Source organism: Triturus cristatus, chromosome 4_2, assembly GCF_964204655.1.
Source record: "Triturus cristatus chromosome 4_2, aTriCri1.1, whole genome shotgun sequence".
Lineage (NCBI taxonomy): Eukaryota > Metazoa > Chordata > Amphibia > Caudata > Salamandridae > Triturus > Triturus cristatus.
This window is the reverse complement of record NC_140586.1, coordinates 673711913-673731472: the sequence shown is the minus strand read 5'-3', so window position 1 is coordinate 673731472 and position 19560 is coordinate 673711913. Positions and strand designations below refer to the sequence as shown.

At 43.3% G+C, this 19560-nt stretch overlaps 1 protein-coding gene across 2 annotated transcripts in view; it reads left to right on the top strand.

Annotated features, from left to right (window-relative positions):
- FGGY (FGGY carbohydrate kinase domain containing) overlaps positions 1–19560 on the top strand; it is a 2161252-nt gene that overhangs the window by 2096749 nt on the left and 44943 nt on the right. For both annotated transcript variants that reach the window (XM_085602490.1, XM_085602489.1), the window contains one exon: positions 3847–3908. In XM_085602490.1, the coding sequence (XP_085458616.1) occupies positions 3847–3908 (62 nt within the window). The remainder of the gene's footprint in view (positions 1–3846; positions 3909–19560) is intronic.

Genomic DNA, 19560 nt, shown 5'->3' with positions numbered 1-19560 from the left:
TTCTACTGAAATTTCCTTTCCTTCTACCGAGCCAATGCATAGCTGCATTGGCTTCCCAGGTGCGTAAATTGCTCTGGGGCAACAACCCCCCATGTAGCTGCTCAATAGCAAAACTGATCTACCAAATATTCATCAAATGATGTGTAATTACGCTGGGGGTGTAGAAAAAAACACAGATTGTCCACTATTTTCTGAGAGACAACGTATAAAAGTGAAGTTATCTAGAACAGTGTGCTCCGACTGGGGTAAAAATATATCCAACCACCCGCTCTTTCTTCCTCACAACGCTCAATGCTTCGAGCATAGGTCAATGACATTACGACTCAGACCTATAGCATATGAATTAGACACCCGGAGACCTTATTTGTCGTTCATTAACGAGCTATTTATTGTAAACCAATATGTAATCTCAAGTATATCCTATGCTTGTACTGGCAATATAGAAGTGTAAGTACTCCTTGTCGCAGAGCCAGTACTCCCCCATTAAAAGCATTGGAGCAGTGCCGAAAAGAGCCAGTACTATCCTTTTCGAATTAAAGAAGTGCAGATGCTGAGTGCTTGATAGGACCTGCCCATTAAAACACAGGGTAAATCTTCTATGTCCTATGTTTGAGACCCCGTGGTTCATTTCAGGCATCATTGTTGGAGTCTGAAGCTTTGACATACCCTCCCCCTTTTCTGACAGTTCTGCCTAGTTGCCTGCTCAACGGACCATACAAAGGTGACATAAGATAATTGAATACGATTCTGGTGTCTTCACAGTGCTGCTTTCTTTTCTGATTTTACCACTGATGTAAAGGTCTGGGAACATCATTAATTTAGAATCTTTGAAGTTCAGCGTGCCTTGTTCAGTGACCAGATGAATGAGTGTGCCCCTCTTGTGGTAAATCAACAGGTGTCCTATGTAGAGCTTACATGGTCTGCCAGGAGGCGGGCAGGTAGAAAGAGCTCTGTGCACCTTCCACCTCTATGTGCCTGGAGAAGAAGATGTTCCCAAAAGAGGTCCTGCACTAATCGTAACACCAAAGCCTCCATATCCAGGACTTGTTTGCTCTCTTATAAACCTAGAATTTGAATATTGTTTCTCCCGGGACATCCCTCGATATCTTCATCCTTATAATGCACATTATTCATGCATGCCTGTAAAGTGTGAATCGCAGAGACAGTCAAGCTTTTATTGTCTTCTAGGTCAGAATTTTTTGTTTTTGTTTTTTTGTAACCTCCCTGTTTTTATCCTGTCGTGTCTGACTATATTCACTCTGCAGCATAAGACATCCAATTTATGACAACTCATGTCATACAATCGTTCAGTTCTAGGAATAAAGGGGTTAATTTAGGTTAGGCCGATGTTGGGCAGCCACCAAAAAGTGGCGGATGTCTCATCTACTGTATTAAGAGTGCCTTGATGTCAACAGCATTCTAAATTCGATGGTCAGGGCATCTGCCACTTTTTGGCTGATGTCTGGATTTGCCAAACTCTAAGTAACCCCATAATCTTAACACTGACTAGAATATTAGCATTGATGTCCCCACTTGCTGCCTGTACAGTTTGCCAAGCAGTCTCACCTGGTTTAATGGCGTTTCTCAACTATAGTTTGGATTGTTGCTTCTCAGTGTTCCCAGGATGTGAAAACAGACTATTATAGCACCCCAATATTTTTTATCCCTTGTTTTTGCTTATAGGAGATTAAATTTATATGACCTACTACTTGATACGTTAGCTTGGTTCTTTCTCTTCCCTGATGTTGGTAAATTTGGTGCCTTGTAATTAACTTTGCATGAATCTTCATCTTTAAAGAAGACTTACAAGATTGCCAGCGAGTTTTTTTTATCCCTTTATGCATTCTTCTCTTATCTGGGACCCTCTTCAGGAGGCGCCTGACACCATTCGCGTGTACTGATCAGTGCAGAGAGCCCACGCCCCCGGCTACTGGGAGGAGTCTCTTTTTTCTTCGGCAGTCAAGATGAGACTCAGTAGACATTCTCAGCATCCAGTCCTTGACAGGCTGTCATCTTGGCTTGTGGCATTTCAGCAACCCCAGACTGTCATCTTTTTATTAACTGACCTCCCTCTTGTGTCACTTAAGAATGCACGTTTTCAACAGAATTTGTAACAAAGTGTGTAACTATTTTATCTTATATTGGTGATTATGTTGTCTTGTGTCTTTATCCAGATAGGACTAGAGCTTCAACTTAATCAACTCACATTTTCTAATTGGAAAAATAGTAGAGCTAATTGTTCACAGGGCTAAAAACGTGCATAGGATCTTGAAGATGGCAGGTGAGGTGGTAGTTTAACACTCATGAACTGGTGCATCTGACATCACATACTTACTTAGTATAATGCGTAGCTCAAATGATACCTGGAAGACCTTAAACATACTAGTGGTAGTGCATATGACCTACTAAAATTCAATAGCCTGTATACATCATGGCTTCCAATCATAAAAATGTTCAAATCCAAAGTGCTTGAAATGATTGCTTTTGGAACCATGCTATAGGCCAAATAAGCCTCACAGAAAATTGAGGTTACTGAAGGATACATTTCGTAAAGATAATTATAATTGGGGTTGCAAAGCTTGTAGCAAGTAGACTATCAAAGACATCATTGGCAGATTGTACACTTTTATTATATTGGACTTACACTTTCGATAAGAAGAAGAAAGTGCTGTTAATTACATTTCTAGTGGAGATGCTGGAGGGGGTCATGAAAATATCAAACTATAACAATATAGAGTCCACAGTATTGCCAACTTATATATCATCAAGGTAAATAGATGCGGACTTAAGAACAGAAAATCTGTGATTTCCCATCTATACTTAACTTGACAAAGTAGTGGTCTCGGCTACAACAGAATCATTCTGCAACATATCACTGAAGTCGATTTTATGACATTCAGCGCTGGAGAAAGTAGCAGCTGTAAACATGTAGGTACTCTGATTTGAGGGCAAACATGCACGTATCTTGTTAAAATTAAAGGAATAAATAGTATTTGTAAATTAATACAAAATAACGAAATTACACAATTTCCATCCAAAATCGATTGTGAAGTGCTCAAGAAAGGAGGATACCTAGAATCAACAACCCTTTTAGAGGTCGATCATCCGCGTCTTAGCAAGGGAACCTGTTCCCTAGAGCCAGACTGGGAAAGTCCTCTCATCTATTTTCAATGCTGAGTTTTGGGGACACTTTACAAATTACTTATTTTGGCCACCACTTATGCACCTCACAGTACAGTTAGCTGGCTGGAAGTCAGCGAATTTAAAGAAGTAGCCTAGAATCAAAGTGAAATGTCATCAGCCATGGGCATCAAAGAGGGACAAAAGCCTGTAAGATTAAGGGGTTTAGTACTCTAACCAAACAGTGATCTAATGACACATCACTGATTTACTCTTTGGCGCGTTTTCAAATCCAGAAATAGATGAGGCTTTGGTTAGAGTGGGACATTCATCAGATCTCTCACATGCAAATCCTGATCAACTTTCCGGAATATTCTTTTAAGCAACCTAATTTTGCTGTAGCCATGGATAAATTCATTTTTATACCCTCTACCAAGTCTTCTTTAAAGCCCGTTTGTTTCTTGGTAACAAACTAATTTTAAAGCACATTTTTCAGAGTATGAACATAGTAAGGGAAGCGGCTTTGTTTGCCCTCTTCCATAATTTAACCTAAATCTGTTGATTTCTGTCTGCATTACTCCCAGTACCATTTCTCCTATTATACTGACAAAGATAATTGCCCTGTGAATTTGATTTGCATGAATAATTTATTGATCTTTCATATCAGTTTAAACACGTGAAACAGAAGATAACTTCAAGGTGTACTTTTTCTTTTTTTTTTACCAGGGTGCTATGGAACAAATGGGAAAAATTGGGAAAATCGTGCAGCCCAACTACCAAGACAAAAGGTAACTTAAAGTGTGAAACCTGTACATGTCAAACATGTGTTGTTCGAATGAGCAAGTTTACGCTAATGCGTAAATATATATTTACATACATTACTGGGCCAGCACGAGGAAAGAGCCCCAATTGTGCTTTCTTCAGGAGACCTGAGCTAGAGAGGCGAACACGGAATCTGTTGATACTGTTTGCTTTTGTTTAACAGCTTTAGGGGATGCGTTCCGAATTAGCGCTCGAGGGTATTCGGTGTCAGTGGTCCTAAAACCTGTTTTATGGTTCCTCTTTCCTGGTGGTCTTTCTGTCCATAGAGCGCTGTGCGTTTCTGAGATGTGCTGGCGAGAGCAGCCTGACACGGAGCGCGAGATGTAAATGTTAGCACCTGCTGTGCAAGAATTCAACACTCCACTTCCATGGTTATGGCAGTTGCTTAAAATAGGGCGACATGAATAGGACAAGTTACACTACCCAGGCTCCTTAGTGGTCTGCTTCTGTTTAAAAAAAAAAATGAACTCTCCACTCGGAATTTTGAATTGAAGGATTTGTTTCTACCAAAGAAGAAATGTTTTTTCCTTGGATTATTACTCGGAAAATTTTGAGTAATGTAACTTCAAATTTGTATTCGCAGAATTTTGGCAATTGAAAATGGGAAGAATGGGGAGCTTTCAGCTCGCTTTCCCGTAACCCGTGGGGTTCGCCAGGGTTGTGTACTGGCTCCCACACTGTTCAGTTTATATGTAAATGGTCTGGTTAATGAATTAAATAATCTTAGGGATAGTGACGCCCCGTTTCTGGCTTCTGGTCGGGTGCCCGCTCTGATGTTCGCGGACGACACATTGTTGCTGTCGCGGACATCAACGGGTATCCAGCGGGTCTTGGACGGTTTTATGATCTTTTGTGCCTCGAGGGGATTGGAGATCAATCTGGGGAAAACTAAGTTTATGATCTTCAATCCCCCGAGGCACACCCGCCCGAACCCTGCACTAGCTGGTGTCCCCCTAGAAAGAGTTAAGACCTTTATTTATCTGGGAGTCACGCTGACTGAGCACTTTGTGTGGGATGCCCATGTAGCTAAATCCTCCCTGAGGCTTTCGCAGATAGCGGGAGGAATTGGAAGATCACATAGAATCTCCATATTTAAACCAGTTACTCCTGTACTTGAAATTTACAAAATACAGGTGAGGTCAGCGGCCTTGTATGCTGCTGAACTGTGGGGCCATACAAACACATCCAACTTGCAGAAGGTAGAACATGCTTTTATGCGTGGTGTGGTTGGTCTTCCCCAGAGCACCCCTCTAACACCACTGCGTTTGGATATGGATCTAGAATCCGTTAGTGACCTGGCGGCTGTACGACCATTACTCTTCTGGAGAAGGCTATGGTCCGTCCCCGAACTTGCAACTTTTAGAGGGGAATTTATTGCAGTTTGGAGACAGCTAAATTACAAGAAAATACCATGGCTACTCCATATAAAGACTTCCCTGTACCAAGTTGGTTTGCCCCATCTTTGGGATACCCCGGCCATAAGCTGTGTGAGGACTCAGAAGTCAGAGATATTGGCGGCTGTAAGATCTTATAATTTTAAAAATGTATGCTGCTCGACCACTTTGGGGAGGTTGACTTCTGAGTTCTTAATGGTGAAAACTGATTTTGGCTTCGAGGTATTCTTGGACTTAGTACAGCCTCCTTTAGCTAGAAAATTATACATTCAGTTGAGGCATGGTTCCCTGCCAATTGGGGCATTAACATCTAGATGGGATAAAACGAAGGAGGGCATCTGCCCAGCCTGTAAAATCTGCAATGAAGACATTATTCATATTATGTTCTTCTGCCCAGCTTATAGTATGATCCGAAAATGTTGGCTTGTCCCTTTGTGCAAAAATTTGGGCCTCAGACAGTGTGCACAAGCATGCAGAGTTTTGACGCATGACACTAATCCCCTCGTTGTTTATGCAGTCTCCCGCTTTTTATATGGCATGTGGCGGAGAAGGATGAGTTTTAATTGATGAAATGCTTTGCCTTAGCTTTTTTTTCTTCTTTTCTTTTAACCATGATAACTCATTGTTTAATAATTGTCTTAAAACAGTTTCTCTATTTATGGTCTTATCCTTGTACTTGTATATATTTTATTGTACTTTTATGGTCTGATGACCGAAATAAAGTTATTCACGATGATGAAAATGGGATTGTTTTCGGACATGCCTAGTTAAAGACATTTTAGACACACTTTGAATTTCTGTATACTAGCAGTCCCTAGGGATATGTTAGTTGTCTCTTCCATGCCGCCATCTTGTTTTGAGGAGTTGTGGATATGGCAGACAAAATGTTCACTGTTCAGTCTGCTCTGCTCCTTTAACAACAAAGCTGTACATAATTCAGTGAGACACAGTGAAGCATCTCTCTGTTGGTCTGTGTGCCTGCTTCAGCTGCAAATTCTGCTACTGTCCTTGGCACAGCTCTCCATGAACACCACTGCATATGAAATCCTGCCCACTTTCCACAGCCAGCTAAACCCTATATATTCAGTAGTCCTCATCCCTGCAGATCGGAATACACTACTAATCTTCCTACTTTATGCACCCACTCTCATCTTTATACTTCCCGGCCTTTACAAATTGAATCCTGGGTGCACTACATCACCGATGCTACTGTGGCTTGCTTAGAACAAAGCAAGCAGAGGCTACCTCTGACCACACCTGGCCAAACTAATTCAGAAGACCTCAATCGCACAGTCCAAAAAACATGACCAGTCACTGTTATTTGGTCACATAGACAAATGACTTAAGTACGTAGTGCTGAGATATGAGTGTAAGCAGCAGATAGTAGGGTTTTATTTTGTTATAAAAACATGAATTTATTTTCATAAAAATAAAAACAGAGTGAACCTGTTGGAAATAGCCCTTTTTGCAGGGTTACCCCAATCGTTATGCCTTCCCCTCCTATTTTTTCTAAACTCACTTTGTTTAGCTTTAGAACTCTAGGCACTTTACCACTGCTAACCAGTGCTAAAGCTCATGTGCTCTCTCCCTAAAACATGGTAGCATTGGCTCATACCAAATTGGCAAATTTAATTTACTTATAAGTTCCTAGTAAAGTGCACTACATGTGTCCAGGGCCTGTACATTAAATGCTACTAGTGAGCCTACAGCAGTGCTTGTCCTACCCACATAAGTAGACCCTGTCTCAGGCCTGCCACTGCAGGGCCTGTGTGCGTAGTTTACTGCCACTTTGACTTGGCATTTAAAACTACTTGCCAAGCCTTAACCCCCCCCCCTGTATTACACATAGGTCGCCCCTAAGGGAGGCCCTAGGTAGCCGTATGGGGAGGGTGCGGTGTAAGTAAAAGATAGGACATGTATGTTTTGCATATCCTGGTAGTGATAAATAGCCTATTTGTTTTTTCTCTGTAGTGAGGCCTACTCCTCTAATAGGCTTTCCATTATGTACCTTTAAGTGGTAATTCCTGATCACAAAGGAGTAGCTTTTGTATGTTTAGAATGGTAGTGATACATCCTACTTACTGATGGCGTTGGATTTCACATTACTCTTTTAGAAATGCCACTTTGTGGGCATTTCTCTGTGCTCATAACTCTTTGTGCTTTGCAGCCTGTCTCCAATACAAGTCTAGGTTGGGTGACAGCTACACTTTGTGCATTCCCTCTTGACAGCCACAGCACAGGAAGGGCTGGGTATGACAGTGGATAGACCTGCATACATCTGCATACTGATAGCCTTCCTGGGCAGGAAGGGGGAGAGATGGGTCACACATCTGAATAGGTTGGGTCATGCCTCACACAAAGGGCTGTTTTACCCCCTGCCGATAGTCTGGAGCCAGGTCTGGATTGAAAGAGATCCTTGTGCACTTCAGAGAGCTCATTTGAAGTCACCCCCCTACATCAAAGACATTTTTTAGTATAAGTACTGGGGCTCTGACCCCGTTAACTCAGACACTTATGGCTCTTGAACTGGACCTCTGTCAGGAGAACTGCCGTGCTGCTTAAAGGACTCAACTGGACTGCTTTTCTGGAAGGACTGCTGCCTGCTTGTTGTCCTGCTGCCTGACTGTACTGAAAGAGAGCTGAACTCTGCCTTCCATCCAAAGTGACCTCCAGGGGCTTGTTGGCTTGCATTTCTGAAGTCTCAGGGACACAAGAGACTTCCTGCAATTCTGCTGTTGCTATGGGACTCTGCTGTCTGTGAGTCCTATCCTTGCCTGGGGTTCCCCTTTCCAGTTCTGGGCCTTAGAAGTGGGTGCTACAGATGATTATGCTACAAAATCGACACAGTGATGACTTTGCGCTCATCGCAACCAACCTATCACTCTTTGACACAGAAGTTGATGGACAACATGGCTTCAACCAACTGCACGGCTCATCCTCGACGCACAGCGCAGTTCGACATCGATGCAGCACCTGCATCGCAAAGGGGTTTGACACCGTAGTTTCCATCAATGGCATGGATCAGCTCCAATGCTCGCTTCCATCCACCGATCGAAGACGCCGTGGCACCTCCTCCACTGCTTGCCTCGAAGCTCCATCCAAGGTACCCTATCAGCAGCACCTGTCTGAGTCCTGTAGCTGTCCTTGGCTCAATCGCAGGCAGCCTGATCTTTGGATTTACCCAGGTCTAGCACGACCTCAAGTAACTTTTTTGCGCTAGTGACTTCCAAGTGCTGTTTTTCCATTTATTCTTTAGAAACCATATCTCGACTTCTACTGATTGGAATTTGTTTGCTTTGGTCTTGTTTTGTTTATAATATATAACATCTATTTTTAAAAACCTGTATGGAGTCTCTTTTTGTGGTGCATTCATTGTGTTACTGTGAGTGTGTGCTGCACAAATGCTTTACACATTGTCTCTTAAGCTAAGCCTGCCTGCTCTGCACCAAGCTACCAGAGGGAGAGCACAGGTTCTTTTTGGTGTGTATCTGACTTACCCTGACTAGAGTGGTAGGTTCTGCCTGGCTAGGGTGCATACATTGGCCAACCATAAACCCCATTTCTAACGAAACTTAATAGTAATTGACTCTGTGTTGGTCCTGAGTATAGAATAAGGCCAAAGAGCCCTCACCTGTAATACTACATCAAGTTGAAGGTTTGAATTTCAGTTGGAGGATTGAATCTCAGTAGAGCTGACCTAGTGTTTCATCCTTGAAGAGGAATAAACTGAATATCATCAAGTTGTCTAATAATGCTAAACAACGACAAAACTGCAGAGTGTAACCCTTATCTGACAAACACGTTATTATTAGTAGAGGCAGCAGGCATGGGACCTGCTTTAATATTCAGGAGTTGTAGTTCTACTTGTATTCACAGTCCAAAAGTGATGTAAATGTTTGAATTAATAAAAATGTAGGCTTTGCTTCTCAGACCCACGCTCCTCTGCTGACCAATGCTATCAGAACAAACCCCCACTCCTACCACATTTCATCCTCACCATGTCTAGACACCAAAGACTCACTAAATCTCAATAAACATCTGTGTTCCAGGGATAACATCTCACTCTGCCTCTGGAATGCCAACTCAATAGGTAATAAAACATCATTTACTACAGATCCTTCTTACGCATACTATAGGTGTCCCACTATGGTGTCATTCTCCTACTAAAAAAATAGATTGCATCTATCCCAGCCCTTCCCCGGTCTTCTACCCTGGAACACATTTGAGTCATTGCACTTGCTCCTTCAAGGTGCACATTGTAATGCTGTATCGACCCCCTTTGAGCTATCAGATCAGTTTGAGAAGATCTCAATGCAGGTACCATTCCATTGATTATCATCGGTGTCTTCAATCTCCACCTCCAATCTGCCAACAGATCCATTTCAGTTAACTTCTGTACGAGCACTCCGTGACCAACACCTACGTCAATCAAAAGTAATGACAAACTCCTGATCAACCCCGTCCTCTACACCCTTCTGAAGCATTGTGAAACACCCACCTCATATGACCCATCTCCATCTCACCCACACCTCATGCATGTGACTCTCATGGCTCTTTCCATTTTTTTCACCATTTTATCAGTGGCTGCTGGCATCTACTGAGAAGGGGGCACGCACAGGGAAAGTTTTATAAATAAAATATACCTAATGCGACATCCTCGCTCCGGACCTCTTCTCGACTTGGAACTGGAACAGGATGCGGGGACTTCATTGCCCAATCCTGGTGCTGCTCACATGCAGCATGTGAGCAGTGCCAGGATTGGTGGGAGTGGCCACACTCGGCCCTCCACAGAGCCCTGGAGGCATGCACTGTCTCTCAACCCGGCTGTCATAAGACTGCCAATTTGAAAGATTTAAAGTGCGCGTGTGTGGCTGGCCGTTGCAAGATGGCCGGGAAAAAAGACATGGGCACTTTAAACAGTGCTGATAATGCCGGATTCTTATCTGTCTTACCATCACCAAGAATCCTCTCAGGTCGCCAAGATCTTTTTATCTGCTAAATAGTGTAGAGGGGAGGAAATCAAATTTCATCACATAATCAATCGAAACGAATTTGAACTCTAAAGGACCACTGACTCCGAATCTCAAATTTTAGGGATTTATTACAAAGCCAAAAATGATTGCGCATACAAGTACCTCAGCACGAGGTTAAGAAAATAAATGGGCACTAATACAAAAAAGAGTCTACGTAGGAGTCTCATCCGACTCTGAATAAGAAGAATAGTCAGTTCTAAAAGCATCAGGCAGGCAATAACGACTCCAATCTCTATGTTAGAAGTTATTAACCTTAAAATGCAAATCTGTTAGTCTGACCCTACTCTATCTCTAAGGTGACATCCCTACTTAGCATTTTTCCAGGCAAGAGGATAAAAGGTGTCAGAAGTGAAGACTTCCTCAGAAGTACACTCACTTTGTCAGAGCTCGTTCTAAGATTCTCCTTGTAGCTTCCCATCTAGACCTCAACTGCTAATCCTACGGGGCACTGTCCCTAATTCAAAATCCCAAAATCGTAGAACACGCCCTCCGGCACACCTCTCCAGCCAGGTCTTCTCCCAGTATTATTCCACTGAACCTTGTCTCCCTTCCAATGACGGTTTACTCGTCCTTGGGTCCCAGGCACCTTCTCCGCCGAAAGTATCATCCCTGCATTCCAGTATACTCCCATGTTGGCTTCTCATGCCATCCTAACTCCTGAAACAAAGGGTTAGTTCTCTAACGAGCTAGGTGTCCTTGCACCTGCAAAAGAAACATGGGAAAGAAAAACTTTCCACTTCTCCGAGATTTTCTAACATCCCTGAAACCCAGAGCCTTACCAAGGAAAATCATTTTCGGCCTACAATACTTAGCTAAACGAACAGGCCTCTCAAATGTATATGTGATCAGGCCTTTACACAGTTTAAACACACATTTCTAGAATCACACTATAAGCATTGATTTCATTACTCTACATACATGAATAAGCAAACTACACGTGCAGATTTTAATATGGTGAACGTTTAAACCTAATGCATCACATTTTACGGGGACCAATCATTATGCGTTGCCTAAGATACAATTTCGATTAACCACTACATTGAGCTTCATAAATGGCATGATTACATTTCTAATTTGTCCTAATATCTGCTGCTTTAGTATTACAATTCTAAGACACACGTTAATACATTTCCACTAAATATATGGGTGCAGACTAACAGTGATTATGATGCACCCCTACAAATTTCAGAATAACAGGGCGCTTTATCAGTGCCATACCAGCCTACCCTCCTCCCTGTTGAGTTACATGCTTATGTCACTCACCAGCAGCCCGGCCCCAATCCTGACACTCGGCTCGGGGGGATGAAAAATAAAATGGTAATTAATTACCATTTTATTTTTCATCTTTGGGGGGGTTTCTGAGTGGGGCGACGCTCCTCCTCTCTAATGGAGGAGTCTCCCCTGCATCTTATCCTCCATAAGCAAACCTAACATCTGCAAAGACCATACCTTCCTACCTAAGTCACATTACAACTTTAAATCGCTTCACATTGTGATCATTTCTAAATTAATTTTGAGACAGCATGTGAAGCCCGCTGCCATCCTATCTTCACTGTATGTGTCCTCTAACATCAGTCATGGAAAACATTCATGCTATGCCCCTGTAAAACCTTCATGTGTACCCGGCTATACAAATGAAGAAAGACAAGCAGTTCCATACATATGGGCTATGCCGTAATGCGGTCACCAGCACAGAAGATACTGTAATCAGCATTCTGCTCTTACACCTCACCTCCCTTCGCTCCCAGCTTAGCAAGTACAATAAATGGTCTCCTTACACCCGCTAGAACTTCAATAGCCTGTCTTCACTCATTGCAAATAGATGTCCCTTACAATTCTTGAAAATCATATCAATTTTTATGATTCTCGGCTCTTGTCGGTCCCCAGCAGTACGGTGCTTTTCAGCCTGTCCCTGTTTCAGTTCTAACCTGCACTCCTCGCGTGCTACCTCCCCATCTCAGCTTGTGCTCGTCCTCGGGGCAAACAATGTCTCCTGGGCACCACATCTCACATTCAGACCCTGATTAATCAGATCACTGACCTTATCCTCTCAGGTCCTATTTTACTTTACAGAACCCCTCAACCACTCCCTGCTCTCTGGCTCTTTATTCAAATTGCTTCGAGTCCTGCCTCTATTCAAGAATCCATCAGTGGATCCCTCAATCAACTATCATCTGGTTTCCCGACTCTGTTTCCTCAAAACCCTTGACATCCATATGTATTCAACAGGATTGTTTAGTTTGTCTCGTCTCAGAGACGTTCTACTCTCTTCCAGTCTGAGTTCCATTTTCATCATCTCTCTTCAGCACAAAAACTGTCATAAAAGTAGAAAACCATACAAACTTTATTCTTCAATATTGTCACGTATACCAAAAGTTTTCCCATTGGCATTAACGTTCCTCTTCTCGCGCTGCACAACGAGTGTTGGTTGTTGAGTTTAGTTGGCAATAGATAAATGTGAAGCCAATCTCGCGTCACGATATATTGATTGGCATTGGGTGGATTTACTGTTCTAAATCCAGTCCTGGCAATATGGGGGCCAATATTTGATAGTGAGATTATCTTTATGTTTGGTGCTTGTATAGCGCTCGAATGCCGAGGCGTCTTGGCGCTGAGCTGTGATGGCAGAAAAGTATGATTGTAAAGATTAGATGCAGGCCGTGTTCTTTGCGTGGAGGTCTTATGCAAAGTCGAGGTTTTGTTGGTTCATATTTTGGAGTTTCAGCAGATTTTTTTTTTTGCACTCTACATTTTTATGTAACCCCAAGCTTCCCTAAATTTTATTACGGACAGAAGCTCCAGGTCCTCAAAACCATTGACGCAGCACAGGTGTCATGGGTCCAAATGCAGGCAAAGAAAATGGATCTAAACTCCTGGTAGAGACAGTAAAAAAGTCCCTAATTGTTGGCCAGTGAGCCCCTCAGTCCCCCATGTCTGGTGCTTCTATAATGATAGCTGTGCCTCTGGTTAAAATCTCCCTACAAAGGGTTAAAGGTGCTTGCAAAGCTCACTCATTCAATGCCTTATGGATCAAGTAATGAAAAAACTGCGAGGCATGTTCATCAAGACTTTGCACCTGGTTAATAAATCTCCCCTCTTAAGTTGCTTCTGATTTCCAGTCCAACCCTGCGGAAAAATACTCTGTTTCCACTCACTTCACTATTTTAATAAGCCGGCGGTGGAATAAAATGTCATTCAGTCGCCACTAGAACGTAAACAAGTTTACTACAAGAACTGCCAGACTTCAAATAATATTTGTGGATTTCATAAAGGGGTTAGGGAGCTGTAAATGCTCGCCTCTCTCAGTAGAAGTTCCTCTGCTCTAATTAAATGAATGTCATATTGACATCCCATGTCCTTCCTTAAGACAGGGGCTCCTTACTGTCATCAGATGCATGAAGAGATGCCGCGAATCCCAGAAAAGAACTGCACATGATGAGAAGGAAAACTCCAGATGCCTTTATGCTGGAAGATCATCTACACTTTTTAAATCAGCGGTCCACGTGCCAGAGGTTTCTGGCTGCCTTTAATAAGTGCCTATTTTTTAGGGCTTCAAAAATGTGTTATGTCTAGGGCTCACCATGTGCTCTTATTCATTTAATCTTTCACTGTGTACATGTCTATTGCTTTTAAGCAAACAGTTCTCCTTTCTGGTACATTTTAACAAATATTTCAAAGGGGCGTGGGTCTTTATGTTTGTAGTCGGACCAAGGCTATATTACCTCGCTACTAATTAGTTATCTAAGTTTTAATGCATTCCTGAACAAACTCAAAGTTCATATGAGTAATAATGGTTGACAGTAAATTTCAAAAGATTTTATTTTTAGAATAAGAGGCGACGGAAAACAAACGTGTCCTGCAGTAGTAATGTTTGAGTGCCCTCTAGCGGCAGCGTCATAAAACGGCAAGTTATTCTTTCCTATAGGAATATTATTGGAAGTGGTGCTATAGCGCAGTTTTCCATTTGCGGTTAGTTAAAATCATGCCCTTGCTCCGTCCTGCTCTGCACGCTAACAATATTAGGGTAACGTTCTTGCATTATTTGAAGTTAATCAGTGGAACTTCAGAAGGTCTTTTCAAAGGGAGCTTTGCCTGTTGCTTTGTTTTTATTATTAACCCCTTCGCTGCTAGGCCTTTTCCCCTCCTGTGCTAAGCCCTTTTTGGGCTATTTGAGGTAGTGCGCGCTTAGGCCCCTGTAACTTTTTGACCACATTAGGTATCCACGCCAAATTTGCGTCCTTTTCTTCCAACATCTTGGGGATTCTAAAGGTACCCAGGGTTTGTGGATTCTCCTAGAGGGGTCACAGAAATTAGTCAAAATACAGCAATTTTTTTTTTTTTTTGTGAAAAATGTGAAAAACGGGCTGCAAATGAAAGCTTCTGGGTTTTTCTCTGCAAATGGTATCAAAAAAGGGTTTGTGGGGCTGAAATCACAATTTCTCCAGCTTTTAGGGAATGACAGACTTTTGTTAGAAAACCAACATTTTTTACACAGTTTTGGCATTTTTCTGGGACATACCCTATTTTTGCTATTTTTTGTGCTTTCAACCTCCTTCCAGTTAACGGTAGAAAAGGGTAACAAAACAATAATGGATCCTGGAAAGCTATACATTTTTGAAAAGTAGACAAAATTCTGAATTCAGCAAGGGGTCATTTGCGTAGATCCATCAAGGTTTCTTTATAGAAATTTACAGGCAAATATAGGAGAAATTAAAAATTTGTTGAAAAAAGCAGCCTCTTGAGTCAACGTTTTTACCTGTAACTTCTTCGAATTATGACATCTCTTTGAAAGCAATGTACCGTTACATCCGGTAGACCTTCCTGGTTGTGGGGACATATAGGACTTGTAGGTTCATCAAGAGCCCAACGAACCCAGAGTAGAAAAATGAGCAGCATTTTGTAATGTTTTTTTTTTTTGGTCCGGGTATATAGCAATTATTGTGGGAAAATGTATACTTGGAAAAATCGGTATGAAAGTCACCTATGTATTTCTGAAATGGGAACAAATTACAGAGTTCAGAAACAGTGCATATTTGCACATTTTCGAAATTGGGAATACTCATATTTGCATGACAATTATTGGTCATTTTTCAAAATGACTTTTTTTTTACACAATGTCTTTCATTTGGAAGGGAGAAATGCATCAAAAATCAACAGGTAATAACAGTTGCTTTACAAATTTGAACTACCCTAAGTCTCCCGAGAAAAATGGTACCTCACTTGTGTGGGTAGGCATAGTGCCCACGACAGGAAGTGGCTCAAAACCTAAGGTGAACACACCACATTTTCACACTGAAAATTTACACTTTTTTTGCAAAGAGTCTAGCTGTAGTTTTTGAACCCTAGCCCTGCCGGCACCTAGGGAAACCTAGCAAACCTATACATTTTTGAAAACTAGACACCCAGGGGAATCCAGGATGGGGTGACTTGACTGCCTCCCACCATGGTCTGTTACCCAGAATCCCTTGCAAACGTAAAAAATTGACAAAAAAAACACATTTTCCCCATATTTCTGTGATGGAAAGTTCTGGAATCTGCGTGGATCCACAAATTTCCACCCACCCCGCGTTCCCCAAAGTCCTACGAGAAAAATGGTACCTCACTTGTGCGGGTCGGCCTAGTGCCCGCGACAGGAAACGGCGCAAAACGCAACGTGGTTTTGGAGTGAAAAATGACCCTTTTTTTGGCAAAGTGACTAGCTGTAGATTTTGTACCCTAGCCCTGCCGGCACCTAGGGAAACCTAGCAAACCTATACATTTCTGAAAACTAGACACCCAGGGGAATCCAGGATGGGGTGACTTGACTGCCTCCCACCATGGTCTGTTACCCAGAATCCCTTGCAAACGTAAAAAATTGAAAAAAACCCCACATTTTCCCCACATTTCTGTGATGGAAAGTTCTGGAATCTGCGTGGATCCACAAATTTCCACCCACCCCGCGTTCCCCAAAGTCCTACGAGAAAAATGGTACCTCACTTGTGCGGGTCGGCCTAGTGCCCGCGACAGGAAACGGCGCAAAACGCAACGTGGTTTTGGAGTGAAAAATGACCCTTTTTTGGCAAAGTGACTAGCTGTAGATTTTGTACCCTAGCCCTGCCGGCACCTAGGGAAACCTAGCAAACCTATACATTTCTGAAAACTAGACACCCAGGGGAATCCAGGATGGGGTGACTTGACTGCCTCCCACCATGGTCTGTTACCCAGAATCCCTTGCAAACGTAAAAAATTGAAAAAAAAACCACATTTTCCCCACATTTCTGTGATGGAAAGTTCTGGAATCTGCGTGGATCCACAAATTTCCACCCACCCCGCGTTCCCCAAAGTCCTACGAGAAAAATGGTACCTCACTTGTGCGGGTCGGCCTAGTGCCCGCGACAGGAAACGGCGCAAAACGCAACGTGGTTTTGGAGTGAAAAATGACCCTTTTTTTGGCAAAGTGACTAGCTGTAGATTTTGTACCCTAGCCCTGCCGGCACCTAGGGAAACCTAGCAAACCTATACATTTCTGAAAACTAGACACCCAGGGGAATCCAGGATGGGGTGACTTGACTGCCTCCCACCATGGTCTGTTACCCAGAATCCCTTGCAAAAGTAAAAAATTGAAAAAAAACCCACATTTTCCCCACATTTCTGTGATGGAAAGTTCTGGAATCTGCGTGGATCCACAAATTTCCACCCACCCCGCGTTCCCCAAAGTCCTACGAGAAAAATGGTACCTCACTTGTGCGGGTTGGCCTAGTGCCCGCGACAGGAAACGGCGCAAAACGCAACGTGGTTTTGGAGTGAAAAATGACCCTTTTTTTGGCAAAGTGACTAGCTGTAGATTTTGTACCCTAGCCCTGCCGGCACCTAGGGAAACCTAGCAAACCTATACATTTCTGAAAACTAGACACCCAGGGGAATCCAGGATGGGGTGACTTGACTGCCTCCCACCATGGTCTGTTACCCAGAATCCCTTGCAAACGTAAAAAATTGACAAAAAAAACACATTTTCCCCACATTTCTGTGATGGAAAGTTCTGGAATCTGCGTGGATCCACAAATTTCCACCCACCCCGCATTCCCCAAAGTCCTACGAGAAAAATGGTACCTCACTTGTGCGGGTCGGCCTAGTGCCCGCGACAGGAAACGGCGCAAAACGCAACGTGGTTTTGGAGTGAAAAATGACCCTTTTTTTGGCAAAGTGACTAGCTGTAGATTTTGTACCCTAGCCCTGCCGGCACCTAGGGAAACCTAGCAAACCTATACATTTCTGAAAACTAGACACCCAGGGGAATCCAGGATGGGGTGACTTGACTGCCTCCCACCATGGTCTGTTACCCAGAATCCCTTGCAAACGTAAAAAATTGACAAAAAAAAACACATTTTCCCCACATTTCTGTGATGGAAAGTTCTGGAATCTGCGTGGATCCACAAATTTCCACCCACCCCGCGTTCCCCAAAGTCCTACGAGAAAAATGGTACCTCACTTGTGCGGGTTGGCCTAGTGCCCGCGACAGGAAACGGCGCAAAACGCAACGTGGTTTTGGAGTGAAAAATGACCCTTTTTTTGGCAAAGTGACTAGCTGTAGATTTTGTACCCTAGCCCTGCCGGCACCAGGGAAACCTAGCAAACCTATACATTTCTGAAAACTAGACACCCAGGGGAATCCAGGATGGGGTGACTTGACTGCCTCCCACCATGGTCTGTTACCCAGAATCCCTTGCAAACGTAAAAAATTGAAAAAAAACCCACATTTTCCCCACATTTCTGTGATGGAAAGTTCTGGAATCTGCGTGGATCCACAAATTTCCACCCACCCCGCGTTCCCCAAAGTCCTACGAGAAAAATGGTACCTCACTTGTGCGGGTCGGCCTAGTGCCCGCGACAGGAAACGGCGCAAAACGCAACGTGGTTTTGGAGTGAAAAATGACCCTTTTTTTGGCAAAGTGACTAGCTGTAGATTTTGTACCCTAGCCCTGCCGGCACCTAGGGAAACCTAGCAAACCTATACATTTCTGAAAACTAGACACCCAGGGGAATCCAGGATGGGGTGACTTGACTGCCTCCCACCATGGTCTGTTACCCAGAATCCCTTGCAAACGTAAAAAATTGACAAAAAAAAACACATTTTCCCCACATTTCTGTGATGGAAAGTTCTGGAATCTGCGTGGATCCACAAATTTCCACCCACCCCGCGTTCCCCAAAGTCCTACGAGAAAAATGGTACCTCACTTGTGCGGGTTGGCCTAGTGCCCGCGACAGGAAACGGCGCAAAACGCAACGTGGTTTTGGAGTGAAAAATGACCCTTTTTTTGGCAAAGTGACTAGCTGTAGATTTTGTACCCTAGCCCTGCCGGCACCAGGGAAACCTAGCAAACCTATACATTTCTGAAAACTAGACACCCAGGGGAATCCAGGATGGGGTGACTTGACTGCCTCCCACCATGGTCTGTTACCCAGAATCCCTTGCAAACGTAAAAAATTGAAAAAAAACCCACATTTTCCCCACATTTCTGTGATGGAAAGTTCTGGAATCTGCGTGAATCCACAAATTTCCACCCACCCCGCGTTCCCCAAAGTCCTACGAGAAAAATGGTACCTCACTTGTGCGGGTCGGCCTAGTGCCCGCGACAGGAAACGGCGCAAAACGCAACGTGGTTTTGGAGTGAAAAATGACCCTTTTTTTGGCAAAGTGACTAGCTGTAGATTTTGTACCCTAGCCCTGCCGGCACCTAGGGAAACCTAGCAAACCTATACATTTCTGAAAACTAGACACCCAGGGGAATCCAGGATGGGGTGACTTGACTGCCTCCCACCATGGTCTGTTACCCAGAATCCCTTGCAAACGTAAAAAATTGACAAAAAAAACACATTTTCCCCACATTTCTGTGATGGAAAGTTCTGGAATCTGCGTGGATCCACAAATTTCCACCCACCCCGCGTTCCCCAAAGTCCTACGAGAAAAATGGTACCTCACTTGTGCGGGTCGGCCTAGTGCCCGCGACAGGAAACGGCGCAAAACGCAACGTGGTTTTGGAGTGAAAAATGACCCTTTTTTTGGCAAAGTGACTAGCTGTAGATTTTGTACCCTAGCCCTGCCGGCACCTAGGGAAACCTAGCAAACCTATACATTTCTGAAAACTAGACACCCGGCAGTTTCCAGGGAGGTATGGCTTGCGTGGATCCCCCAACGTTTCCTTACCCAGAAT